At 51.8% G+C, this 26986-nt stretch overlaps 1 protein-coding gene across 5 annotated transcripts in view; it reads left to right on the forward strand.

The window, feature by feature from the left end:
• The window catches only part of IGSF3 (immunoglobulin superfamily member 3), a 93385-nt gene that overhangs the window by 50491 nt on the left and 15908 nt on the right, over positions 1-26986 (forward strand). For 4 of the 5 annotated variants that reach the window (XM_060625029.2, XM_060625030.2, XM_060625031.2 and 1 more), the window contains 6 exons: positions 3393-3770; positions 5860-6270; positions 9998-10387; positions 11797-11856; positions 14287-14688; positions 17940-18344. In XM_060625029.2, the coding sequence (XP_060481012.1) occupies positions 3393-3770; positions 5860-6270; positions 9998-10387; positions 11797-11856; positions 14287-14688; positions 17940-18344 (2046 nt within the window). The remainder of the gene's footprint in view (positions 1-3392; positions 3771-5859; positions 6271-9997; positions 10388-11796; positions 11857-14286; positions 14689-17939; positions 18345-26986) is intronic. The other variant, XM_060625033.2, reaches the window with a different exon arrangement.

Consider the following 26986-nt stretch of genomic DNA (forward strand, 5'->3'; position numbering starts at 1 on the left):
GGACCTGGTTCTCTTTGAAGTCTCAGAAAGTGAGGGGCAGTGCTGGAGAAGGAACTATGGAGGGTGGGGTGCACAAAGGGAATAAGACTGAGGAAAATAAGGTAATTTTTACTTCTATGTTAGGGTCCATTCCCTAAGAATGGCATTATCTTCAGGGGTCAAAAGCCCTTTGTGGGGCAGGAAGGAAATTAAGGAGATAACGAAAACATGGGTGCAGCTGAATGTGTGTGACTCAAGTACAACCCAGTACTTATTTGTTTGTTTGGCAGTGCTGCTTATAACCTGCTTCTGGCTTGGACAAGTTGTTCTGACCCCACTGCCCTGGCTCCTTAATGCCACTTAACACTGTTTGCTTTTCAGGGGGTGGTGTGTACTATCCAAGGACCAAGCACTTTGGGAAGGTCTGTGGGTTGGATGCGGGCTGAGGCTGAGTAAGCTCAGCACTGCCTCACAATAGCCAGTGTCTGATGGGCCGCCCGTCCACCCAGTCACTGGGGAAGAGTGAAACTTTCTTGACCCAAATCGATGTGGAGTGTGCAGAAGGAAGGAGCTGAAAGCCACTGAGAGCTTGAACGTTAGGACATGTTTTCTCATTTGGACACCTGGTTGCCACTATGTGGAGACACCCGGGAGGAGCAGTTCCTGACCCTGCCATGCACTGGGCATTTTAGAAATGCGAATGCCCAGTTCCCTCAGGTGGGGTCCAGGCCCTGCTATTTTGTAAAGCTCCCTGGTGATAGTACCGTAGAGCAAGGTTGAGAAGTAGCGTCTTCAAGGAAGAAGCTGGCTCCCGACCTGCCTCCAGCCTTCTTTGCAGCCGGCGGCGACGAGTGGTGGTGGCTGTTGGTTAACAGAACGCTGAAGTGCAAAGAGACCTAAATGTTATGACTATAGTTACATTGTTTTCAGAGTTCTGCGTTTCTAGAGAACTGCAAACATTTGATTTAAATGTCACCATATAGATATTTTAAGTTGTCATAAAAAGAGTACACATAGTCAAAATGTTATACACCACATTTTAAGAGACTGAAAATAACTAATGAGCTGTCTTCTCAATGACTTTCGATATCGTAATCAATGCTGTCAAACAGAATGGATCGGGTAAATTCACACACCACCATGATCTGTTGATTCGGTTCCCACCCCTCATTTTTTCAGTTCCCACTTTCTGGTGCTGAAGCCAAGATGAGGTTCTGGGCAAGATTTCGTTTGGGGGAAAAGATTCTCCGTGAATTACGGTTCATAAGCCACGGGTCTTGCCTTGCAGGGTCTGTTTTAAAGTCTGTCATCTTGTCGATTAGATCAGCTTGCTTTGAGGTACAAGCCCTGCCCCCCCCGCAAGCTGCGCCCCCGGACTGGGCTTAGAGCTGCGTCCTGCTAGTACTTGAGCTGTACCGGCTGTTCACCAGCTGGACCCCCATGAGATAGGTTTACGCTGGGGGCAGCTGCGATTCCTTTCTAGAGGGGGAGAGGGAAGGTTTCACGGAGTGGAAGTGCGCTGCAGCTGTGGGTGGCCCAGAGATGCTGTCATTGTCAAGGGGCCATTGGAATGTCCTTGGGTGATCCCTGGCCAAACCCTGCGGATCCAGAGCTACAGAACGTTCCAGCCAGAAAGGGTTAGCTAGCGGCTCTTTACGGAGGAGTATTTGTGGGCTGGACTGTGTATCAGGGGCTTTGCACATGTTCTCTTACTGAGTCTTTTCGATAGCTCTGGGAGGCACACATAATTATGCCCTTCTTCCAGATGAGGAAACTGAAGCTTGGGGAGGTTAAGTTACTTATCCAGAGTCACAGCTAGGAAGTGACAAAGTCAGCATCGGCACATGTGCTAGTCTACTCCCAAGCCTTCTTAGAAATCATTTTAGGGGCACCTGGATGGCTCAGTCAGTTGTGTCCAACATCAGCTCAGGTCATGATCTCACGGTCTGTGGGTTTGAGCCCCACATCGGGCTCTGTGCTGACAGCTCAGAGCCTGGAGCCTGCTTTGTGGATTCTGTGTCTCTCTCTCTCTCTGCCCCTCCCTCACTCACACTCTGTCTGTCTGTCCGTCTCTCTCAAAAGTAAATAAACATTAAAAAAATAATATTGTGGTTGAAGAGATTCAGGTCTAGAAAGGAAAAGCAACTTGTCCCAGATGACACATCCCGCTCCAATTCCTGGCAGAGCTGTGGCTAGAACTCACCTGCCTCACTGCTGTGCCCGGCTGCTGCTGCTTCAGGGAAGGAAGCCCAAGGGCATGTGCCCCCTCCCACCTGCTCAGTAGCTCAGGCAGGATCAGCGTTAGGCTGGCATGGAATGAGAAGTGAAACTCACCATATTTCCTCACCCCTGAGTCTACTGGGGAGACCGTGTTAAGAAAAACATGGAGGAGGGGCACCTGGGTGGCGCAGTCGGTTAAGCGTCCGACTTCAGCCAGGTCACGATCTCGCGGTCCGTGAGTTCGAGCCCCGCGTCAGGCTCTGGGCTGATGGCTCGGAGCCTGGAGCCTGTTTCCGATTCTGTGTCTCCCTCTCTCTCTGCCCCTCCCCCGTTCATGCTCTGTCTCTCTCTGTCCCAAAAATAAATAAAAAACGTTGAAAATTTTTAAAAAAAAAAAGAAAAACATGGAGGAGGCAGAGGGGACCCCAGAGAAGCATATCCCAGGTGGAAGGCAGGGGGACTGGTGGGTAATCAGAGCCACCATACTAAGGGCAGGCTTGCTTCCTTGTTATGGGTCTGCACTGTCAGCCCCCCATCACCTGCCATTGGCAACGTGTGGGCATCTGGGCAGCAGGGATCCCCTTCAGCCCTGCACATTCACACTCAGGGGCACTCACTCGACTTAAGGCTGCTGCAGCCTGCAGGAGCTCAGCTCTGCCCCCATTCAAGGAGGGTAGAGGAGGTAAGTCACACTCCTCCACGTGGTGTCCCGGGAGTAGCCACATTCGAAAACACAGGCTGCAGCTCCAAAGAAAGGGCGCCGGGACTCCTCCCTGCCTGCAGGCCCAGATTGCAAGACGGTTGCTTTTATTTGTTTTCATCTGACTGTGTGCCAGGTATTCAACTTTTCCTGCTCGTTTTATTAAAAACTTTATAAACAGCGTTAATAAATAGATATAAAACCGCCACACAGATGACAAACAGAGGGACTAAATGAAACTCCCAGGGGTCAGCTGTTGAATAAGTAACAGAACCACGACTTTGCGCGATCCGATTTCCATATATGCAAATTAGGGACAGAGCTTTACCACCGAGTGTTTTAATTAATATTTATAAATCACAGAGCGCCTCCGAAAGGGCCAGTAAGCTATTTATATTACCATGTCATACAAACAACAGAGCCTTTGGAGATTGCTGCCTGCGCTGCATCTTGGTCTGAGGAGTAAGCGAGCCTGTGTGTGTGTCCCCCCCAGGTATAGTGCTGGCACAGCGGCATGTTGCCGTCCAGGAAGGACCCCTGTACCGCACGGAGGGCTCCCACATCACCATCTGGTGCAACGTGAGTGGCTACCAGGGGCCTGCTGAGCAGAATTTCCAGTGGTCCATTTACCTGCCGTCCGCCCCGGAGCGCGAGGTCCAGATCGTCAGCACCGTGGACTCTTCCTTCCCTTATGCCATCTATACCCAGCGCGTCCGTGGGGGGAAGATCTACGTGGAGAGGGTCCAGGGGAACTCGGCCTTGTTGCACATCACCGATCTCCAGGCCCGGGATGCCGGGGAGTACGAGTGCCACACGCCCAACACGGATGAGCGGTACTTTGGGAGTTACAGTGCCAAGATGAACCTAGTAGGTAAGGAGGTGATGTTTCCCGTGGCCGGTGTCCCACCCGAGCAGGTCCACTCGGGCCGCTGTTAACAAAATACCGCAGACTGGGTGACTTCAGCAACAGGCATTTACTTCTCACGGTTCTGGAGGCTGCGAGTCCAAGATCCAAGTGCCGGCACAGTTGGTTCTGGGCGGGGTGGCCCTCTTCTGGGTTGCCGACTTCTGACTTCTCATTGTCTGCTCCCGTGGCAGAAAGGGAATGAGAGAGCTCACTGAGGTCCCTTTCCAAGGGCACTAATCCCATTCATGAGGGTTCTACCTTCCTGACTTAATCACCCCCCTGCAGAGGCCTCACCTCCAGACACCACTGTGTGTGGGACCCACTGGGATTTACCATGTGGATTTGGGGGGGGGGGGAGGGGAGGAAATAAACATGGAGTCCATAACACCGAGTCGCTTCTTTAATAGTGCAACTTTATTTCACTTGAAAAAAAAACCCCAAAAGACCAAAGTTCCCCACACATTTGAGTGGTTAACACCTAGCATGAGTGAACAAAGGTTGTGGGTTCGCTTGTGAATACATAGCAGGTTGAGGCTAAAACTTATGAAAACTGTAGTGCAGGTGTTAAGAATTCAGAGAAGGAAGGGGCACCTAAGTGGCTCAGTCGGTTAAGTGTCCCGACTTCAGCTCAGGTCACGGTCTCACAGTTCGTGAGTTTGAGCCCTGCATCAGGCTCTCTGCTGTCAGTACAGAGCCTGCTTGGGATCTTCTGTCCCTCTCTCTCTGCCCCTCTCCCGCTCTCTCTCTGTCTCTCTCTCAAAAATAAACATTAAAAAAAAAAAAAAAAAAAGAATTCAGAGAAGGCTAACGGACCCTGTAGCTGGTGAAAGAGGATAGGGGATACAAGGCAAGGACATCTGTGGTTGCCCGAAGAAATGACGAGAAAGACGGAGCATAGGACATCAGCTGGAAGAGAAGTGAAAGGGCTTGCAGATGGCAGGCCCTTGGACTGGCTCAGTGACACCGGGGGCACTGCTCAGTCAGGAAGCGGATACGGCTGTAGGTCCTTGCTCAGACGGGAGCTGGCAGTAGGGGAGGGGACACATTTAGGTGTGGATGGCACTGGGCCCCCATGCTTGCTGACATGAAAGGTCACCAGTATTGAGGCTTGTCTTCTTTTTCTGCCCGAGTCATGATCTCCAGGCATAGTTGTGATAATAAAAACTGGAAAGTTAAGACTTGGGGCAGAAGGACAGAACAGCCTTGGTATTGTTGACCGTCCTCATGGGTGAACATTGCAGCCCCACACTGTCCACCCAGAAATCCCCCCGCCCTCCACGCCAAGCTCGCCGTTCCTGCCACGTCCTATCAGGAGGCCTCCGAGAGCCAGGCCCGAGGTGGGTGTGCTGAGGAAACACACACTGGTTGTCATTGGGGTGTCCCCATCAGGCCGAGAGGGGCCGTGTTTAGTCTCCAGAGTATGGTTCCGACCAAGTGGCCAAGAGGCAGCGTCCTCGCTTGCCCAAACTATGGCTTCTTCCAGCCCAGACCACTTTGACACATGAATTATATGAAAATCCAGCCTATCAGACAACCAAGGATGCTCTTGCTTTCCTCTACCAAAAAGATTTTCTGAAACCTAGCCTTCCTAGAGCAATGCATTGCTGACGTGAGTCGGGGGGAGGTGGGGGTGGGATGGCGAGCAGGGAGGAGGTGAGCCGGGCACACAGAAATGTAAACTTCTAGGAACTGTTTCCTTTGGAAGATCGGTCAGAAGCCAAGTGAAAGTATCCTGAAGCGGTACCAAAGCAAACCATCTGAGCTTAAAAAGAGAATTCGTTTCACGCAGTATTTTCAGGGACTTCGTTTAGTACGTGAAACGAAATACATCCGCCTGTTATCTAAAAGTTATTAAAATACCAAACAGGTAAGTGTCAAAAAGTTGCAGTCCAAACCCAAAGAGAAAATCCCTTCTGTTTCTGTGCCACCTGGGGTCACCTGCGGCCTCACGGTGATTGCCGAAGGCTGGGTGGGGTGGGCGGCTGGCCCCCGTGACTGTGAGACTGATTCTGCGGCTTTGTGACCGTGTGCTCGGGATGCTTCTGTGTTGCAGTGATCCCTGACACTCTGCAGACCACGGCCATACCGCAGACTCTGCACAAAGTGGAGCAGGACCCTCTGGAGCTGACTTGTGAGGTGGCCACGGAGACGTTCCAGCACAGCCACCTGTCTGTGGCCTGGCTCCGGCAGAGAGGGGGCGAGAAGCCCGTGGAGGTGATTTCCCTGAGCCGAGATTTCGTGCTTCACTCCAGCAGCGACTATGCGCAGAGGCAGAGTCTGGGGGAGGTACGGCTGGACAAGCTGGGGAGCACCACCTTCCGCCTCACCGTCTTCCACCTGCGGCCCTCCGACCAGGGCGAGTTCTACTGTGAGGCTGCCGAGTGGATCCAGGATCCGGATGGCTCGTGGTATGCCATGACCCGAAAGCGTTCCGAGGGAACCGTGGTCAACGTCCAGCCCACTGGTCAGTCTCTCTCGTCCCCATTCTCTGCCTGACGGTGCGGGTTGTCAGACGCTGGGAGGGTGTGCCAACTCCTTCTCTGGTGACCTCTGAAAGTCCTAGGAATGTATAGATACCTACATACCATCTGACCGACTAGTGAGTCTTGGAGAGGGCAGCCCGGACCGAGTCCGGCTTACAGACCTGGTTTCTTGGACCTACCTGGAATTTTATATTTCCTTGAATTACAAATTCATTTTAAAAACTGGGAGATGTCACATAAACTGTTTGTGTCTGATGACTGGGTTCCCCCATTAGCCACACTGGTCTGCCCCCTTTGATGATGTTGCCTGTTTTGGGGACCAGTCCTGTTTCATTTGTGAAAGACATTTGAGATTGTGAGCCTTCCACCAGAGGTATGAAATTATGATCTAGAGAAATTTTGGCTTAAGTTATTATTTTTTTATATTAATGATATGTCTTTGGTGGTGTTTTACCATTTCCGAAATGCTTAATCGCCTATTCTTTCAGAGTCCCTCAGAAGTTCTGCGAGGTCAGGCAGTGGTGGGACAGATGCCAGGGGCAGATTGCTTTGTGGGGGTTCCCGAGAGAGGTCATGGGAGGGTTTGGCAAGGCCAGCCTGGTGAGTGCCAGATTCTTCCATAAATCTGGTGAAAGAGGAGGTCAAGTGACATGTTTATAGCTGGGGCAAGAAGATGGCAGCACCATGAGCCGATTCCTTTCCTGCCTGCTCGTATTATTCTTCCGCAGTCTCACACTGTGCTCCCCATGCCCCTGAGTCCAGCCGTGCTCCAGATCAGAGCCGACCACTGTCGCTGGCTGCCTCCGTGGGGCTGGGGGAGGGCTCTCCATGAGCCTTCAGTCCCCTGGCTTTGGTTGCAGGGTGGTGATTGTGCCATCATCAGGCACAACAGTGGCCCGCGGACCTTCCATGTGTTGCCGCTCACCTCTGGTGAGGGGCTGGCGTTGGAGATGTGTAGGTGCAGCAGGTGAGCTGTGGTGCCGGTGGGGTCTCCTCTTCGGGACCTGTCCTTAACGTCACACTCCCATTTGCTACATATAGTCAGTGGCCTTGGTCTTCTGCCACTTGTTCATAGGTCCCTGTAGAGCAGTGCTTCCGACTTGCCCAACAGTCTGCTTTCCTGAACCAGGCACCTGGGCTGGGATCTGGGAAGCTGGATTTCCAGTACGCTGTCCAGGCAATTCCACCACCACTCGTGTCGTCAAGCACAGCTCCATGGGTGATAGGGCAGGAGTGATTCTCTGGACATCTGATGGGCTTTGATGAGAAGCATTGGCTCCCGGAAAGGGAGTGTTTTATCTGCTCTCCAGGACCCAGAGCATTTAGCAGCTTCTGGATCTTCCAGTACTAAGACATCTGTGGAAGCCACTTGATTTCATATTTATCCTTTCCCTTCCTGGATGGTTTTAAGATCGGCTTCAAAAGTCTGGACCAAATTTTGAATCTTAATGCTTTTAAATTAGGTTGCATCAGTTAATCTTTATTTTAATCTTACCAATTTGGGATTAGGACTTTTTGCATTTGCCCAGCAAATGTATTCAGACGAAGCCAGCAAAGGGAAAACCAGATTGGAAAAAAAAAAAAATTGATGGTGTTACTCTGTGCCTCTGGGCTCTTCGGGTTCAATGGTTGCAGCCCCAGCTTTGTTCTTCTCTTAGTTCATTTCAGTAAACATTTAAGATGTCTCTGCTGAATTCAAGGTGTGGCACCGGGGTTTCAAAGATGAACGCCTCTTGGAGGCTGCACTCAGGGAAGGTGTGGATGTGAAGGCCGGTGGCTAAGTAGAGTGTATTGAATGCTGCGATGCTATTGTGCGTCCAGCGCTCAGGGACACGGTGACGGGGGGGTGGTCTCGCAACATTAAGTTTTCCCTGGATGGGAGCATTAAGGCAAATCCAAGAAAGCCAACGAGTTTGGTGAGTTGAGCCAAATCTGAAGCCTGCAGAGGCGTCAGAGGGACAAGCATAAAGGCTCAAAATTGTGTGCTGTGTTTGGCAAGCAGAGAGGAGTCCAGCGTGGGGCGAGCTTGTGTCCTGGGAATGAGTGAGGAGAAGAGGAAGGAAAGGCGGCCAGAAGCCCCACATATTGTGATCTGGAGCTTGGCCTTGACTCCACCGACCAGGTGTTTGCAAGCTGTTCTTGGGATCTTAGGAAGCCCTTAGAGCTGGCTGAGAGGTTGCACGTGGAGGTGTGTGTGTGTCCATGTGTCTGTGCGCGCCAGGAGGTGCTGGAGGAAGGCGTGTGAGGGCCACAGCGTTCCCTCGCCTGCTTCAACCAAATGCTGTCTATATTGGGCGACACAAGGTTTTGTAGGAACAAAGTCCCTTGCCTCTGCACCACCCCCGCCCCCCACCAAGGAATGCTTAAAAATCACTGCTGCAGATACTTAGAGAGGGGAAATAGAGATTTTAAAGGAAGGAATGACAGTTAGATCTGGGTTCTAGAAGCAAAAAGCCATGGAGGCCAGGTGGAGGTTGATTAAGCAGGTTGGGTCTGATGTGGAGAGACCAGGTAAGAGAGAGCTGTAAGGCCAAGGTCAGGTCGGTAGCAGTGCCTGGAAGGCACGAAGTGAGTGCTAGAGACAGAGTAGGGGGCATCACTGTGCAAGGCAATCCGTGGGATTGCCTGGGAACTCTGAGGCCAGGGCTCTGGGTGATTCCTTGAATGGGGATAGGGAGGGAGGGGGAAGGAAAGTTATCGAGAGTGTGCAATGTCCTGCTTAAAAGCCTCTGCTTCCCCACTGGTGGCAGCGCTGGTTGTCTTTTCTTCTGTTTCTGTCGATTTTAGTCAGGGAGTCTGTCCTGCATGCAGACTCTTAGAGAGAGAGATGCTAGCAGGTGAAGCACCATCCATGCGTCATCTTAGAGGCTGAGAGCTTAGAGCTCTTAGAGCATCTTAGAGCTTAGAGGCTGAACCTGGGAGGCATGAGAGCCTTCCACTGTCTCACTGTGCGTGGGATGCTGTTAGTGGTGATGAGCCCTTCTTTGAGTACCCCCCCATTCCTGATCAGACACCCAGCTTTCTGAAGGGTGCTTGGATTCATTGTCCATTTCAGAGGTCATTAGCTTTTGGTGGAAGTGGGTAAAAATTTTCCCTCTCCATCTTTCTTGAGATTTTATCTGACAGGTGGTAACTCATGGAGAGACTTTGGTTTTCCCTTTGCCCTTGGAATTGTGTGAAGGGTTGTCTTACCTGTGTCTGATTTCCAGTACCCATGTGGCAGTGGAGACCATATTTCAGTGTATGTATTTTTTTGAGCGTTTATGAGGATTGGGGTCAGCACTGTAATTTTGTCTCACGTGTCAGTGGGGGTGAGTCCTACAACATTTGCAGAAAGTGTTTGCAATCCTGCTGCTTACATGGGGTTCTGGGAGTATATAGATCAAGGGTAGGCCTGGGTAAGCGATGTCAGGGATGATAGACCTTGTTGACCTCTGCGTCATAGGCTGCAGACGGACCCCCCACGCGTCTTAACTGAGGTAACAAGCCCCTTAGACTGTCTGGGTCTAGCTGCCTTTGAGTTCTGTCTGTGACCCTCAGGAATGTCTCTGAAGACTCTGGGTTTTTCTCTGAAGACAAGGGGGGAAGTGCTGTGGTTGGCACTGTAAAGAAGGCATGGGGGGTGGGAATTTGCTGGTGCACTTGGGTTAGCCGGGGGCCCTCATTCACCCAGAAGGCATCCATCGTTTTGTTAATTCGTTTTCTTAGACAAAGAGTTCACCGTGCGGCTGGAAACGGAGAAGCGGCTGTACACGGTGGGTGAACCGGTGGAGTTCAGATGCATCCTGGAGGCTCAGAACGTTCCCGACCGTTACTTTGCCGTCTCCTGGGCCTTCAACAGCTCACTCATTGCCAGCATGGGGCCCAACGCAGTGCCGGTCCTCAACAGTGAATTTGCCCATCGGGAAGCCAGGGGCCAGCTGAAAGTGGCCAAAGAGAGCGACAGTGTCTTTGTGCTGAAGATCTATCACCTCCGCCAGGATGACAGCGGGAAATACAACTGTCGTGTGACAGAGAGAGAGAAAACGGTCACCGGGGAATTCATCGACAAGGAGAGCAAGCGGCCCAAGAACATCCCCATCATCGTCCTCCCCATCAGTAAGTAGAGAAGATGTGCTGTCTCCTTCTGCTCCCCGTGGTCTGGTCTGTAGCTGGCATCATTTAAGAGGAGTCAGGGGACAGATGAGCTGCGGGGGAGGGGGAGGGAGGGGAGGGCGGGGCTTTTGGAACTCAAGGGTTCAAGTCAGCTCTGGCAGGCAAAACCAGTTCACCTGTCTCCCTTCTCCACTCACCTGCCCACACTTAGCAACCCCCAGTTAGGCAGAGCACGGGGGTATGTCTGCAGGCTGGAGGGGGCATCCCAGATCTGAGCACTGGCTGCCCTCTGTCAACACCAGCACTGCCAGCTCAGCTTGGAGGAAAATCAGGAATCCAGGACGCCTGTTGGCTCCCATGTGGGAATTAAGTCCCAGATGGAGTGGGTAGAGGCCTACCTTGAAATCTCACTTATGAGGGTTGGCCTTTTGTGGGAGGATTTTAAATCTGAGAGCACATTATTAAAAAGGATTTGCTGTCTGGGTTTTGGGGGTATAAGGGTTGGCATTGCCCTAAATGTCTCTTCCCTATTGAAATTGTGTTTTCAAAGTCAGTGGGTGGGACCTCTTACGTCTTCCTGGAGCATAGCCTTCCTTTTAAAGCTTAGCCAGTTTCCAAGGATGCTTGGTGGGCCCCCACCTCCATGTAAGCTGGCCTCGTCTGGGTCTGGGTGGGTGACGGTTGTGGCTGGGGACTCGGGCACGACCTGTGTTTGCTCCTGTTGTGTTTAATCATCCATAGTATCAGGATGTTTTCATTAACATCTCAATTCTCTCCTAGTTCTGTTTTTAGTAAAAAGAGAATTAAACTTTTAATGCCATGATTTTAAACAAGACAGGGAAGTTTTAAAACTAACCTTTAACCTTTTCTCAACTACTCAAACTGTTCTCTCCCCTAGCCTTGTGATGATTCCCTTTACATATTTATTTACACCTGTACGTTTTTGATGTAGTTCTCTTCAAGCGAGAAGGAAAGAGTAGACACAGGGTCTTGCCTACTTCTTTCTTTTCTCACCAACAGGGTTCCTTTCTTTCGTACTTCTGTTTTTGTTTTTTTTTTTAAATCTCTCTCACACACCTAATTATCTTGACATTGTTTTGTTTCTTAGACTTTTTTTTTTTCTTTGCAATGCCTAGCATGGTGCTTTGCATAGGGTCGGTGCTTGCTGAATATTTGTAGAGTTGAAATTGTTGAACTGAATGCCCATTCTCTTGACTGTTTTCCTGTCGGTTTGTGCTTGCCTTAACCACGGACTCTCTATTTTTAAATCTGCAACTAATTCCTCATTGTTAAGGATCCAGTGAAGGGCAGCTACGCTGTTTACTTCCTATATCTTTTGTGCTAAGAGATTTCCCCCGACCCCTTCCAAGAACTTGTTTGATGATCTGTGGCCTGCTATATTGCTTTTCCAGCAGATAACTGGGTAGTTAAAGTCCCTCAGCACCACCAGATCCTGCCCCAAGGCCACTTGGGTAAGTCTACCAAAGAACAACGGTCACGTCGGTAATGGTGATAATGCCTTGGATTTTAATGGCGCTTTTCCTCTCAAGAGCCCAGAGTGCTTCTGCATATATCACTTCCTTCCCCGCTCCCACTCCTCAAATCCCCGTAGAGGCCAGTGTTCTCTCCATCCCGTGAGCGAAGAAGCCAGAGCACCGTGCAGAGACGCGGCTGGGCCGGTTCCGTTCGTGGTTGAGCGTGCGTTGCATTAGAAATATTTGCTTCTAACTCCAGACCCACCGCTCTGCGCTTAAGCCTGTGCTACATCATCCGGCTCCTGATTTGAAATTTCATTTGGCGAACATGCAGTCAGAGTCTCATTAGTTCTGTCCTAGTTTTCACTTCATCCAGAGAGTTTTAACTGGTCAGCTCGCCTTTTCTCAGGCCTGGGAATGCCCGTCCCTCGTCCTAAGGGGCAGCGCCCACACCGCACTGCACCTGTGTTTGCCTCTGCCTGGGATGCCCGCACGGTTTTTCTTCTCATAGGACCACCTGTAACCGTGCGATTCTTCTGGGCTTTTGCTGGAGCCACAGAGCACCAAACAGCAGCCCTCATCATTCGTAAGCCAGGGCTCACGGAAGAGTCCACCGGGGGGGGGGGGGGGGGGGGGCAGTAGGGAATGGCGGTGACGCCCTGCAAGTCATATTTCTGCTGGAGGCCAGCAAAGGGGTTTCCCGCCCCTGACGCCGGAGTTGTCCTTTTGATGCCCCACATGGAATGATAATGCTGGGGAGGAGTCTTTAGCCTACAGAGGAAGTATGATTACTGATGATGACAAGTAAATTACCTCCTCCGGTATTGTCGATGCTGTGGCCCCAAGAAGTAGGAACTCTTAGTGTCTCTGTTTTGCACGTGAGAAAAGGAAGTGGGGGTAGGTTAAGGAAGAACCCCAAGATTCCAGAGTTAGGAAGCAGTAAACCCGGCTTCAAGCCCTGGTCTGCCTGCCTCCAACTCCATGCTTTGAGCCGCAGAAGCCTGGTCATCTCCATAAGTCATCCTGGTATGGCTCCTGGGGAGGTTGCCCTCCTGGGGAACCTGAACCCTGCCCAGACCTATTTTTCACACGAAATAAGCCAACCCACAATGGGTAGCAGGCATCCTCACCATAACAGAGACTACCTGCTGGGGCTTGGGGCTCATCTCTGTCTGTTTCTGCCTGTGGGGGAAAATATGGGCGAGCAAAGATTGATTCAAATGCATGGTTATGGGTGTGTATGTGTGATCCCTCTCAATAATCAGGTATGCCTCTGAATCGGGGAATTTGACTTAATTGCTTAATTTTAAATTGTGTTTCATGTCAGTGGTACCCGGAAAATTGAAGCCAAATTAGTTATGGTGCTTTGTATTCTTTAACACTTGTTTTTTTTTTCTTTTAACTCGACGTAGCTAGTCACACAAAATAGCGTATGTGTAGTGAAGGCAGATTAGAATGTCCGTGGTGTTTATGAAAACAAAAGTTGTTGGGAATAGGAAAGTTAACGTGATCACCAGTGACCAGTTTTTGAAAACCTGCTGTGTGTCAGGTGGTTGACATACATTGTCTTGTTAACTTTTCAATCTTCAAAACAAGTGCACGGTAGGAACCACACCATCCCTGTGCTGCAGAAGGAGGCGTACAAAGTGTAATTAGTTCGACTGAGTGACCTCAGAGCTAAGTGAATAGCAAAGGAGCAAAGAGAGTGGGGTCCTTATCCCCAACTCTGATTGGCAGGATGTGTTAGGGTCAGAGCAACGGAACCAGGGCTGAACGTGGACGGCAGGGTAGAGAGCCAGGGGCCTTGGTCGGTTCCTCTGCGTTTGTGGAAAAAGTATGAGGGCTCACTGCCACACGCACTATGAAAGCAGACATCTGTCCCAGTATCCCCCACACCCAAGCAAGCACACGTTATCTTCCTGGTACCTCCCGTCACTTTTGTTCTGCTTGCTGATAATTGCCCGGAGGGGCTCAAATGGCACATGATAGATGTTCCGCTCTTATTTGACTGCCGTAGCACCGAACGGCGGGAAGATGGAGGTGACGTAGAAATTTCCGAGTTATTCCACTTCCTGAAATTCCGAGTTGAAAAACCCTTGAGCCCCAGCTGAACAGATTACCGATAGAACGTCGGAACATCACCGTGCTGTATTTCTTAGGTTCCGGTTCAGTCTCAGGTCTTAGACCCTCAGTATCCCACACGGCATCTTGGTCCCCAGCAAAGGGCCTCCTAGGTGATGGATCTAAAGTCGTGGGGAGCAGTGCCCAGAAGCAGCCAGGGCTTGCCGCAGCAAGTGTCAGAGGGCGTTCCTCCTGCCAGGTGAAGTGCATAGCGTGACACCCGCACCCAGCCTCCTGCCCCGTCTGTGGGGGAGGGGGTAGTAGAGGCCGGAAAGCCCCAGCGTGGCACTCTCTCCCTCTTCCCAGAGAGCAGCATCTCCGTGGAGGTGGCCAGCAACTCCAGCGTCATCCTTGAGGGTGAGCACCTGCACTTCTCCTGCAGCGTCCGCACGGCGGGCAGGCCGCAGGGCCGCTTCTCGGTCATCTGGCAGCTCGTGGACCGGCAGAACCGCCGCAGCAACATCATGTGGCTGGACCGGGATGGCACCGTGCAGCCAGGCGCGTCCTACTGGGAGCGCAGCAGCTTCGGGGGCGTCCAGATGGAGCAGGTGCAGCCCAACTCGTTCAGCCTGGGCATCTTCAACAGCAGGAAGGAGGACGAGGGCCAGTACGAGTGCCACGTGACCGAATGGGTGCGGGCAGTGGACGGCGAGTGGCAGATTGTGGGGGAGCGCCGGGCCAGCACCCCCATCTCCATCACGGCTCTCGGTAAGGAAGCACTTGGCGGTTCTTTCTGTGGGATCGCTGGGAGATTGCTCCCACATCAGGTCCCTTACCCTGACTTTTATCAGAGTCCTGGCAGGAAACGGATGGCCCCTTCCAGAGGGTTTAATTGAAGGGACCGTGTGTGAAAGTGCAGGTAGGGTTGACAGGGCCAGTGGTGCGCGGTGGGGCCCCTGGGGGCCTGGTGACGGCTGGGGGCGGTCACTGTTCCTGGGTCTGCATGGTAGGAGTGAAGTTCGAAGTTCTGGCCAGGGGAGCGAAGCCACCCAGTAGGAGTGGTGGCCCCAGGTGGGGGGACCGTGGTCCCTGCCAAGACCAGCAGAGCAGAACCTCTCTCGCCTGCCCCCCAGGCTCTCCTGCCCTGCAGCCCAGGGACCCAGCCCTCCTCAAAAGGCCAGAGCAGGGCAGAGAAGGGTAGGAGACCCCTTTCTGCCATTTACTTAGCATTTACTATGTTCCTGGTGGAGTCTAAGCACTTGTCCCTTTGAATTCTCACCTAACCAAGAGCTCAACCCTTTGATTTGACAAGGAGACTGAGGGAGACAGGTTAACTAATTTGCTCACGGCTACAGCTTTTAAGCGACAGACCCACAGTCTGAACCTGGGAAGCTGGGGATCTCTCTTCATTTTTTTCCCCCCCAAAGTCTGTGCTTTTATCTCTTCCTCTATAAGGCACCATCCTTAGGAAAGCCACTTCCGCATTAGCATGAAATTCAAAGATACCTTGAGATTTGCTAAAATCAGAGAATTAAATTTGCTTCTCACGGGGTAGTTAAAGCGGCTTCTGTCAACATTTATCCGCCTAATGTAATCAGTAGATTAAATTTTAAGAGGCCAGTCTGCTACTTGTTATCATGTTCGGTCTTCCTGTTTATCAGGACAGCTGTGACATCACTTGTCCTCGGTGACCGTGTATCCCACTCCCTGGGACCATGTTGCCCATCGACTTCCTAGCTAGAGCTGACACCCCAGGAAAGGTGGCAGCCCCCGCTGGTTTTGCCCTCAATAGAGTACTGTATTCTCACCCAAGATTAGAATTACACTTCTTGTTCTAAAAGCTTAATCCCAAAGATTGGCCTGCTTTGTGTAGTAATTGCATTGCTCAGCTTTCTCGCTTTAGAAACTTCGTCCGGTGGCTGAGTTTGCCGATGAGCTCAGTCCCCGGGCCAGTGCTCAGCACCAGTGTGGACCTGTGGAAATGTCCGGATGTCCAGTAACAGTCCTTTTCCCCACCCTGTGAGGTTAGGAATGTCCAAGGAGCGGTCAGGATAGCTTCTCTTAGGTTATCCCCCTGACGTCTGTCATACTCATCATATGTCTGTGGTTTCCATAGTCAGGGTCGCCACGGGCTCTGACCTGGGATCCCGGGCTTGGTTCTCCTTACTTGTTCTCTACCCCTGGGGTGCCTCTGGCCAAAGCCATAATCAGGGAGACCCAAGCAGTTGTGGCAGGGAAGAGTGGGGGGCATTGTGGGGTCAGATTGCCTTTCAGTCTAAATAGTGACACACACACGTGTTTTCATATTGACGGGGTCAGGTATGGTTCACTCTCAGGTACCCAGCTGAGACAGCAGATAGGAACATCCTCCAGCCGCACGTGGGCCATTATGACCATTCAGTTAGAGTAAATTGGGTGCTCTGTGCACCATGATCATGGCGTGTGCTCTGTCAGCCCTGGACAGAGTCATTTGCTTGGAGAAGCTCTCTCTTGGGATGACATCTTTGGATGCTGGGGCCAGGAACACTGGGGCATGTCCTATCCCTAAGGTCCTGTGTCCTGCCACTCTAATGGCAACATATTCTGCACACAGGGGCACAAGTGACTATCACAACTACTTAATGTTTAAGGATGGGTCTCTGGGTCTTAAATTTTTTTTTTTTAAGGAGACATAAAGAAGCTTATGAAATCCAAATTGAAGATCGGGAGTTTTTAGCAAATTATTTCCACTTATTTGCTGACTTAACCTCCTCACCTGAAGCCAAAAGATTCATTCTGTGCGTAGTCTTTTCCCTACAGAATTGGAAGTACTTTTCTTTGTGTCTACTTTGTCCCTTTACATATTTAGTGAAATATAGCATGTGCCAGGTACTATGCCGTTCCTAATATGTTGCAAATATTAACTCACTTAATCTTCACGAGGACCCGTTTTACAGATGGGGAAATCAAGGCAGAGAGAAGTGAAGTAACTTGCTGTCACACAGCTTAGAAAGATCAAAGTCGGGCCTCTGGCTCTAGGGTCTGTGCCTTTAACCACTTCCCATGGGTAAAACCGCCAGATAAGACCCCTGACTCTGCCATTTCCTGGCTGCTTGATCGTGGGCAGTTTATTTAACCTCTCTGTGCCTCTTCCTTGTCTGTAAGAAATGGATGAGATGCCTTCTTGTCCTACAAGGTCATTTTGAGGACACAGTGACGTGTGGTGGAAACACAGCAGTTGGCCCCACGCCTGGCACACCGCACTCAGTAAACACTGGCTGTTCGCAGTCTTATGATCATAACCAGTGTGTTAATATTAAGTAGTGTTTCAAGGTGAAGGAACTCGCATAGCGCCCACTGAGGAGTCAGTATCCGGGATCAGCCTGCTGCCGTCAGTAGGGGGCAGCCTGCTGTAACTGCAGAAGCTCACCTCACCCAGTTCCCCACCTGCTCAAGGTCAGCCCACCTGCTGTGGGTCCCTCACTGCCCATCTTCCCTGCATTTCACAAAGAAAGTGGAAAAGGAACTGGTGAGCAAGCCTGTACTGCTTGGCCCGGGGAACAGGGACACATCCTCTGCCTCCTCCTTGTCTAGCTCCAGTGCCTCGCGGGCCAGGCAGAGGAGGCGTCGGGGGGGGGTGGGGGTGGGGGTGGGGAAGTGTCCACCTTGCAGGCAGTGAATGACGTTGGCTTGAGAGCTTTTTTCTCCTGTTTCAGCATGGGATCCCCAAATCTGTAGGAATGGCTCTGCCTACGTATCCTCAATCCTGGCAAGGGCTGATGGGAGGCAGATCGACACGAAGGTTTCATCAGGAAGGGTTTGCTAAGTGCTACTTGAGGAGCTTTGCCTCTGGCCTCTGTGTATGGGGTCTTTTGGGCTCGTGCTAAATGCGAGCTAAAGTGATCTGGCCTGGGCATCAGGAGAGAGCCGGAGCCTCGGTTCTGTGCCGCTAGCTTGGCCCACAGCCCCACCCCTGCCGCACACCGCCCTGAGAAATCCTCGTGTCTCCCCTAGCTGGAGTCTCTCTGCTCTCTCTCTAGAAATGGGCTTCGCGGTCACAGCCATCTCGCGCACGCCAGGCGTGACCTACAGCGACTCCTTTGACCTGCAGTGCATCATCAAACCCCATTACCCGGCCCGGGTCCCCGTGTCCGTGACCTGGCGGTTCCAGCCAGTTGGCACCATCGAGTTTCACGACCTGGTGACCTTCACCCGGGACGGGGGTGTCCAGTGGGGGGACAGGTCCTCCAGCTTCCGGACCCGAACGGCCATCGAGAAGGCCGAGTCCAGCAACAACGTGCGCCTGAGCATCAGCCGGGCCAGCGACACAGAGGCGGGCAAGTACCAGTGCGTGGCTGAGCTGTGGCGGAAGAACTACAACAACTCCTGGACGCGGCTGGCGGAGCGGACCTCCAACCTGCTGGAGATCAGGGTGCTGCAGCCAGGTCAGGGGGCCCGGCGGGGAGGGGGGGGCGCCTGGCACGCGGCCGGGGGGAGGGCGGCACACGCGTGGGGCCCCCGGCGGGACCACTTCCATTTCCCAACTTTGTGGCTCGAGAAATTTCCAGCCCATAGGTAGCCGCAAGAATCCCGTTCCCTTATCTCGACGGCCAGCGGTTAACGTCTTACTGTGCTTGTTTTCCCTGTGGTTTTCGTGCTGTTGTCTCTGAACCATTTGAGGGGGAGTTGCAGGGCTTGGGACTGTTCCTCCTCAGTACTTCTGTGTGTGCCTCATAAGAACGAGGACACACTCCTGTGCAACCACGACACCACTGTCACCCCCCAGAGTTCCACACGATGACGGCATGTTACCAGCATTTCCCCCATTGTCCCAATAATGTCCTTGGTAGTTTTTTTTTTTTTTTCCCCTTCCAAACCAGGATCCAGTCAGGGATTACAGACCACTTTAACTTGTCATGTCTTTTTAGACTCTGGTCTCTTGACATCACGCCGTCTCCTAAAACCCTTTCCACAGCAGCCTGGAGGAGGTACACTGTTCCCTGTTGGCAGACAAGGAACGTGGAACGGGAGAGGGAACATGTGAGGCACTTAACGGAGTAACTGCCTCGTGGCAGGTGCTTAGGGTCGATGGTTTTATGAGAATTTCACAACAACCCCAGGAAAGAGGAAGTGGCTACCCTAGGGTCACGTAGCTGGTAAATGGCGGAGCCGGGGTTTGAACCCGTGTCTGTCTGTCTCCCATGCTGATTCCCTGAGCCAGGCTCTGGCCTCCTCCTTGAGCTCCCTTTCCCCACGGAGGTGAGTCTCTCACGGCCGTTGGTAAAGCTGCACTAATTTGGGAAGCCTGGGTCAGGGGGTGTCCTGCAACCACTCCGTCATTGGGCGCTTTTCCTAATGCGGGGGAGGGGTCAGGTGTATGTGCTTTGATGGGCCCCCCGGTGTCCGTCCCCTCTCCTGCTTGGTTGGAAGCGGCTGTGGTGTGGAGCCCAGGCTGCTCAGCGTCTCTGCCATTGCCAGGCCCCTGCACAGTGGGGCACACGCACCTACGCGGCGAAGGGTGGGTTGGATGAGAGGTGACTTTGCAAAGACGTTTTTCTGACTCTGTGACTGACCCACTTTGCAAAGGTGGTTTGAACCCCTTGCAAAGAGGATTCTTCTGCCCACTCACAGCCATGGTTCGTACCTGACCTGGTCTGCTCCGCCATGTGAGATGGTCACGGTGTTGTTTTCAGCAACATGAGGTTACATGGGGGTATTGTCTGAGTTTACCCTTGGCCTCTTCTAACCCCGTGAAAAGCCCTCTTTCGGAGGTGCTGGGGTGGCTCAGTCGGTAGAGTATCTGACCCTTGATTTCGGCTCAGGTCATGATCCCAGAGTCCTGGGATAGAGCCCCATGTTGGGCTCCACACTGAGCATGGAGTCTGCTTAAGATTCTCTCTCTCTTTCTCTCTCTGCCCCTCTCCCCCACTTGCAGACTTTCTCTAAAATAAAATAAAAAATTTTAAATTAAAAAAAAAAAAAATCCTGTTCCGTACCAAAGTTTGAAACAAGCAACTTGTAAAAATGATGGGACCGTTCCTTGGCCAATTAGAGCCTGAGCCTGGGCAAGCGGAAGCTTAGGGAAGAGGCTGTGCTGCTTAAGTGGATTTTTGGGTTAATGGAGGGTTAAGCAGAGACCCCATTTTGTGTGACCCCTTGTTGTGGAAACGCCTAGGGACACACGTGCCCGCCTTACTGACTAGGACATTCCGATTGTAATTGCGCATTTGTGGTCTCCTCTGGCCCTCAGGGTCGGTATTGTGAGCCATGGAGCCCGTCAACATGGTTCCACGGCTATAGAAAGGTAGGGTTCGCGCTGACCCCAGGACCTTGCCTGACATTGCCTTTTTGAATCGATTGCTAACTCCTGCTTGTTTCCATTCCTATTTGGACTCTAAGGCTGGAGCATGTAAGGGAAGGCTGAGGACAGCTCATCGGAGGTTTGAGTTCTTTGGATTCTGGTTCATTTATGGTGTTACTAAAGAGAATAAGGGAAAACTATGTGTGAAGTTAGCTCTCGGGTGCCTGGCTTTGTGCTTAGCACTTACATTCTTCTTAACCATTCATCACCAACAGTGAAATGATGTGGATGTTTGTATCCCCACTTTGGTTTCTCCGTGGAGAAACCAAGGCCTCCCGGTGCGTCAGAGGCGTGGTAGCAGCCAACCGGCTTGGGAAAACTGAGGTGCAGCTGCTGGTGGGTTTCGGTCTCCCCGACTTCCAGATGCCAGCCATTTCATTCCTCCCGGGGGGAGGATGTCGCCGGAGAGCCAGGCGGTGGAGGGCTGTCTCCGGGTCTCTGTGGCTTGCTCTGAATTGGTTTGTGTTTTTCACTGTCAGGCGGGAAGGAGCAGCACTGGTGCGGGAGGCCTGGGAGCGGCTGTTTGTTGTGTGGCCTCTGCTCAGAGGTGAGCAGTGGTGCACTTTCGAGGCCCCCTGGAGGCTGCCTCGAGAGCCCCGTGGGTGCTGTAGCTGCTGCCACCGCCCAGGGAGTGGCTGAGGCTCAGAGGAGAGTTCATGCCTCTAAGTGTTACATTCTGTCCTTTATTAAATATTTATGCAGTTAGCACTTCCTGCTTTCCAAAGAGCCTCATGTTCGTGTTTACTTCCCACCCCCCCCCCCACACACACACACACACACTCGGGTGGGTACTGCGCTTCCGTGTGGGGTAAGTGGAGGTGGAAGATACCAGAGGGCTGACGGTGTCCAACACGTGGCGCATGCGGCCGCCTTTGTCTGCACCACCACCCTGGGAGGAAGCTGTTGCTTCCTTATAAATGGAGTAACTGAGGGGGCGCCTGGGTGGCTCAGCTGGTTGAGCGTCCGACTTCGGCTCAGGTCATGATTTCGCGGTTTGTGAGTTCGAGTCCCGCATCGGGCTCTGTGCTGACAGCTCAGAGTCTGGAGCCTGTTTCAGATTCTGTCTCCCTCTCTCTGCTCACACCCTGTCTCTCTCTGTCTCAAAAATAAATATTTTAAAAAATTTTAATAAATGGAGTAACTGAGGCCCAGAGAGGTTCTGACTCGCCAAGTCAAGTGCGTGGCGAGTGGGAAGTCGGGATTTGAACCCAGGTGTGCCTTGTTAAAAAGCCGTGGGGCTGGATGAAAGGGAGACTTTGACTTTTTCGAAGGCCATGTAGTCAGAGATTATGTTTTTGCATTCAGCTAACAGCCCCCTTCATAGAAGGAGTTTCTCCGTAGATTGCTGGCATGGAGGTCTCAGCACAGGTGGCTGTAGCAGTAACAGTAACACCGATGTAGCAGCTGATACTTATTGAGCATTTCTTGTGTGTCCGTCCCCATCCTGAGTGCTTTATATGTAATAGCTTGCTTGGTTCTTAGCCCATGCAACACCGAGAGGGGCTCCTGTTTCATCCACTTTATAGATGAGCACACTGACACAGCGGTTAAATAAATTACCCAGTGATCCCTAATAAGTGGCAGAAGCAAGATTCAAATCCAGACAGGCAGTCTGGTTCCAGATTCCAAGCTCTTAATTTTGTTATATTACGTATTTTTCTGGACAGTTAACTATTTTGTGTTTCTTCTCAGGAATCCTCTGTGGTACCAAGTACTTTTATTTGCTGTCTCCTCTCTCTGGTTTAGCATCCTCGAATTGCTGATGCCCTTTAGCAGATACTTAAATTTGTTTGTTCGACGTTGGGGTCACGAGAAACCCATACGGGCTCCAGTTTGCTGATGGTATAGGGGTGTAATTTATGCTTCCCGTAACTCCCCTGTTTCTTCAGATTTCTGCCACAAGATGGCCCCTAAGACTTGGGGATACCAGAGCTCAAATCCAGTGCTGGCTTCTCTTCTTTCTTCCCTCCCTGCATTCCTTGTCCCTCAAAACACGGCTTCTTATTCCTGCTCTTACTCCCCACCCCCTTTTAAGAATATTTTGTCAAACATTCTTATTCCAGCAGAATCAGAGAGAAACCTAGAGAGTGCTGGCTCTGTCACACTGGTCCATCTATCAGCCTTTAACTGCTGATGTCATCTGCTCCCAGAGGGCTCTGTGTGGTCTGTGCCCCAGACTGGTCCTTGCCAGGGCCACCTGCTGACCTGACCACATCACAGGTATTTGATTCATTAAAATCTCTGGCTGGATGGCACGGTCGATTGTGGATCCATCACTGACCATTCTTTTTACCTGCTTCCTGTTCCGTCTGCACATCCCCAAGGAAATCTTCAAGGAATGCCATCACTCTGATTTTGTTGATTTTGCTTAGCCTGACTCTCATTGATCACAGAGTGTGACCCCCATGGGGCATTTAGGCAAGACTTTAAGCCAGCTCAACATATTCGATTCTTCGCTCTTAATCCATTCTTTTCTCTTTTAATTTCGAAGCATCGCTTTGCTTCCTTCTGATTTTCTTTAGCACCAAAAACACCCTCCAATTACACATCCCTAAATACGGAAGCAATAAGGGAAATGTCAGCACTCATTTTCCAAACGTTTACGACCCTCTCCTGGTCTGGCTATTAAATATTGCACATTCAGATTGACAAAGCAATAAACAAGCTTCCAGGAGCACAGCCTCCAGTGCAGAAAGCCGACTTGTCAGTGGGTGTATTCTGCTGGGATTTACTGATGGGTAGTCAGGATGAATATTTAATACCCTCCCTCTGGATGCTGCCAAATCCGTTTTCTCCAATTTCTTATTGCTGACCTGGCAGATTGGGCGAGCTGAGGGCTTTTTCTTTGACTTGCATGGGTCCCGGGCATGTGAACTGTGGCTTTCCTTGTCACAGTCTGATAAGTGACAGGCTGCCTCATCCCAAGTGGGATTGGCCCCTACTTTCTTTCAGGAGAACCTGGGGTTCCCCTCCCAGGCCACGAGCCTGTGGCTTCTGCCTGCTAAGTGCTCAGAGACAGTGAGCACGAGTGCAGGGGCGCCTAGAGGAGTCCCCAGCACCCACCCCCAAGCCTCCAGGCCTTGTTGTCATGGTGACGCCAGGTGTACCAATTGGCAGGCCCTGCATAAAGGGTCACCACTGTGTCTGCAGACAGGTGAGACAGGGCATGTCTGGGTTACCCCGAATTAGCTGTTTCTGCTTCTAAACCTTTGCTACTTTTCTCCTTGCTCCTTCCTCCCACTGCCGTCCACAAGCACATTTGAGAACCTACTGTGTGCCCGTTTCCATGCTGGGTGCTGCAGCTGCAGACTCCAGTCCCTGCCTGGAAGGCTGTGCTGAGGGCCTGGGAGGAGGGAAGCACGGGGAAAAGTCACAGGGGTGCAAGAGAGCCGGCCTGGGGTATGACCGATGGGCCCAGGGAGGGAATCGGCATGTGTGGGGGCGGGCAGTGGGATGTTTCCAGCTCAGAACAGAGTGTGTGCAGAGAACATCACGGACGGAGGAAGCAGCATGCTTGTTTTGATACGAGTGAAGCATGGGGTCAGGGAGGGGTTTGTCCCCAGGTACGTTGGTGAGAGCCAGGGGAGCCCCTTTTATATATTTTTTTTAAATGTTCATTCATTTTTGACAGAGAGAGACAAAGCATGAGGGGGGAAGGGCAGAGAGAGAGAGGGAGACACAGAATCCGAAGCAGCTCCAGGCTCCGAGCTGTCAGCACAGAGCCTGACGCGGGGCTGGAACCCACGGAGCGCGAGATCATGACCTGAGCCGAAGTTGGACGCTTAACCGACTGAGCCACCCAGGCGCCCCTAGGGGAGCCCCTTTTATACACAGAAGTATGGAGGGTCACCATATGTGATGGTTAAAAGCACGGACACACCAGGCAGCCTGGCTTTGAATCCTGGCTCTACCACTGGTCAGCAGTGTGCCCTTGGGCAAGTGTCTGTAACATTGGGACTAATAATGCTTATTTCATAGGTCTGGTAGGGAGCAAGTAGTTAGCATTTCTGAAGTGCTTAGAGTAGTGCTCAGCATGTAGAGAGGATTATATACATTTGTTAAATAAGAACGTTCTAAACCAAGCAGGTAGGAGTTCCCATCATGCTCAGATCATATACTTCTTTTTATAACAATCCAGAACAGTCCCTTTACTACATGAAATTCCTAGACCATCTCACATTCCTACTCAACATAATCTTTAAAAATTGTCACAGTGCCCCAAATTGTGGAAAAAAGGACGAATTTTTTAGAGGGTGGTTCATAATAAAATGGTGCGCTGTAACATGCTGTAACATGTAACGTGCTCAGGGTCAGCTACCCCGGGCAGAGGCACTGCGGCTCTGTCCCTGTGCACACCGGCCCGTGCGAGGGGCGTTGCTGTCCTGGACAGGGCGTCTGAAATCCTGAGCAACTCTTACAGCAGCACTGAACAGAGCAAAGGAAAACCCTTCCTTCACTTACCTGGCGTATAGTGAAACCATGCCAAGAAAAAAAAAAAGTATTGTGGAGATAATAAAATGAAACGTGTGTAGGTTCTAGGCTCAGGGACAGAGTTTTCACCCGTATGAACGTCCTTTGAAAGTCACACGGGACACGAGGTAGAGTTTTGTTGCATAGAACCATCCCAGACGGGGCTTTACATCTGTCGCAGGCGCTCGTCCATTAAATGTGACTAGAGCCCTTACCCAATCAATGTGACCAGGAAAGACCTGCCCACAGGTTTCCACGGCGTCCCTGGGGGCCTTGCTGCCCTGTTGAAAACTGCTGTCGTGGGGCTGTTGCTTGACTGGGAGCAACACGCTCCCGTTTGCAGCTTAGGAAGCTCTCCCTGGCGGGGGCTGAGGCTGCAGACAGGAAGGCTGGAATGCAAGCCAAGTGTGAGGTTGGACACAGATTCTAGGGGCTCAAATGGGGCCTGGCCACGGGGAGAAGAGGAGCAGGGGCTTAGGATGTAACTGCTTGACTGGCAGGTGCCTTTGCCGTCTCCTTCTCTGAGAAAGGGTGGCACACGCACCCCCATAGTTTTCTCTTCTTGGCTGACTTGGTTCTCGCAAGTTGACAAACGTCTGCTGTCCAGCTGCTGTGACCCCCCTAATGCCTAACATTAATGATCATTGTCACATGTCCTTAATAAAGCACAGCCTCTTCTCTCTCTCTCTCTCTCTCTCTCTCTCCCCCTCCCTCCTCCCTCACGGCTTGTGTCTCCTTTCCTACTACCACTGGCCTCTGCTCACCCCCTGCACAGAAGCTGCTGTCCCCTGGGTTTCCCGTGGCCACCTCACCACCATACCTGTGGCTTCTCTTGTGAGACTGAAGGTCGCTGGGCCTCCCCTGCGGCGTTTGTGATTCAGTGGTCTCAGCAGGTGCCCAGGTGATGCTACTGTGGGAAGGCCACGGATGCCCGCTGGGAGCCCCGGCGGGGGGGTGGGGGGGTGGCATCGTCTGACACGCACTCCAGGCCCCTCGCTTCATCTGCCTGCCGTATTGACTGCTTGCCCTTCCCTGAAAGTGGTGCACAGAGAAGTTCTCACCTTCGCTCACCTGGGTGCCCTTTCTCGCCCCCTCCTGTGCCTGGGGAGCACCTACCTAGTCACTTGTTTCTCAGGGCTGAGCTCAGAGGTCACACGCTTTTTGAAATGTGCTGTCCCTCCCATCACAGTCAGGATTAAATGCCTTTCCTTTATATTCCGTACCTCCAAGACAAGATCCATCACATATTTATTCGGTCATCCTTTTATTAGTTTGTTTAGCAAATGCTTGGGCCACAGATCATTCAGTGCCCTTTAAATAATTTAGTAGGAAAGAAAAGGCCTTTAAAAAGTTAACCTCAGGGTGCCTGAGTGGCTTATTTGGTTGAGCATCTGACTCTTGATTTCGGCTCAGGTCACGATCTCATGATTGTGAGACTGAGTCCTGTGTCGGCCTCTGGCTGAACGTGGCACCTGCTTAAGATTCTTTCTCTCCCTCTTCCCCTCTCCCCTGCTCGCCTGCTTTCTCTGTCTCCCGCCGAAATAAAAACAAAAATTTTTTTTGTAATTAACAGCTCTAGCTGGATGTAAGGGAATCCTTTACCAATGGAAGTTGTGTGTGCCGAGCACAGGTACAAAGCAGAATCCGCAGAATGGGTAGGTCGGCTGGTGGAGCGGGCCCCCTTCTGAGCTGGCTTCCTCCTTCCTCCTGATGCCTCCCACCTGTTACCACCCCGTCCTTGCTGTAACGCAGCGTCCTCTTCTCAAACCCACAGCACACGATTCCATTTGAGGAGAGGCCTAGGAAGGAAAGCCTCCAGATGCAGAAAGATAGAGCCCCTCCCTCAAACAGAGCACAGCTCTCCCAGCTCTGGGAGCCTGAGGTGTCCCCAGAGGCGGCATGTGTGATAGGGTGTGACTGGAGCCTGTGCCGGCAGGTGGGGAGGCAAGTGGGGACCTCGCCCCGAATCCTCTCTTCCTGCCGCTTCCTCCTGCTGACTCGCTGTTGGGGATTAACCCGGCCTTGGCCCCCAGCATCTTTCCTTTTTCACCTCTATGTTGTTGCCTCTCGAAATCCACTCACTCACAGGGCCACGTCCAGGATTTCTCAGGCTTTAAGGTGCATGCGAATCACCCAGGGATCTTGTTAAAGGCAGATTCTGAGCCAGTGGGCTGGGGGGCGTGGGGAGGTGTGCGGGGTGGGGGGGTCCCAGAGTCTGCATTTCTAACAAGTTCCCAGGTGACCCTGGTGCTTGCT

This window comes from Panthera onca, chromosome C1 (genome assembly GCF_046562875.1).
Source record: "Panthera onca isolate mPanOnc1 chromosome C1, mPanOnc1 haplotype 2, whole genome shotgun sequence".
In the NCBI taxonomy this organism is placed as follows: domain Eukaryota; kingdom Metazoa; phylum Chordata; class Mammalia; order Carnivora; family Felidae; genus Panthera; species Panthera onca.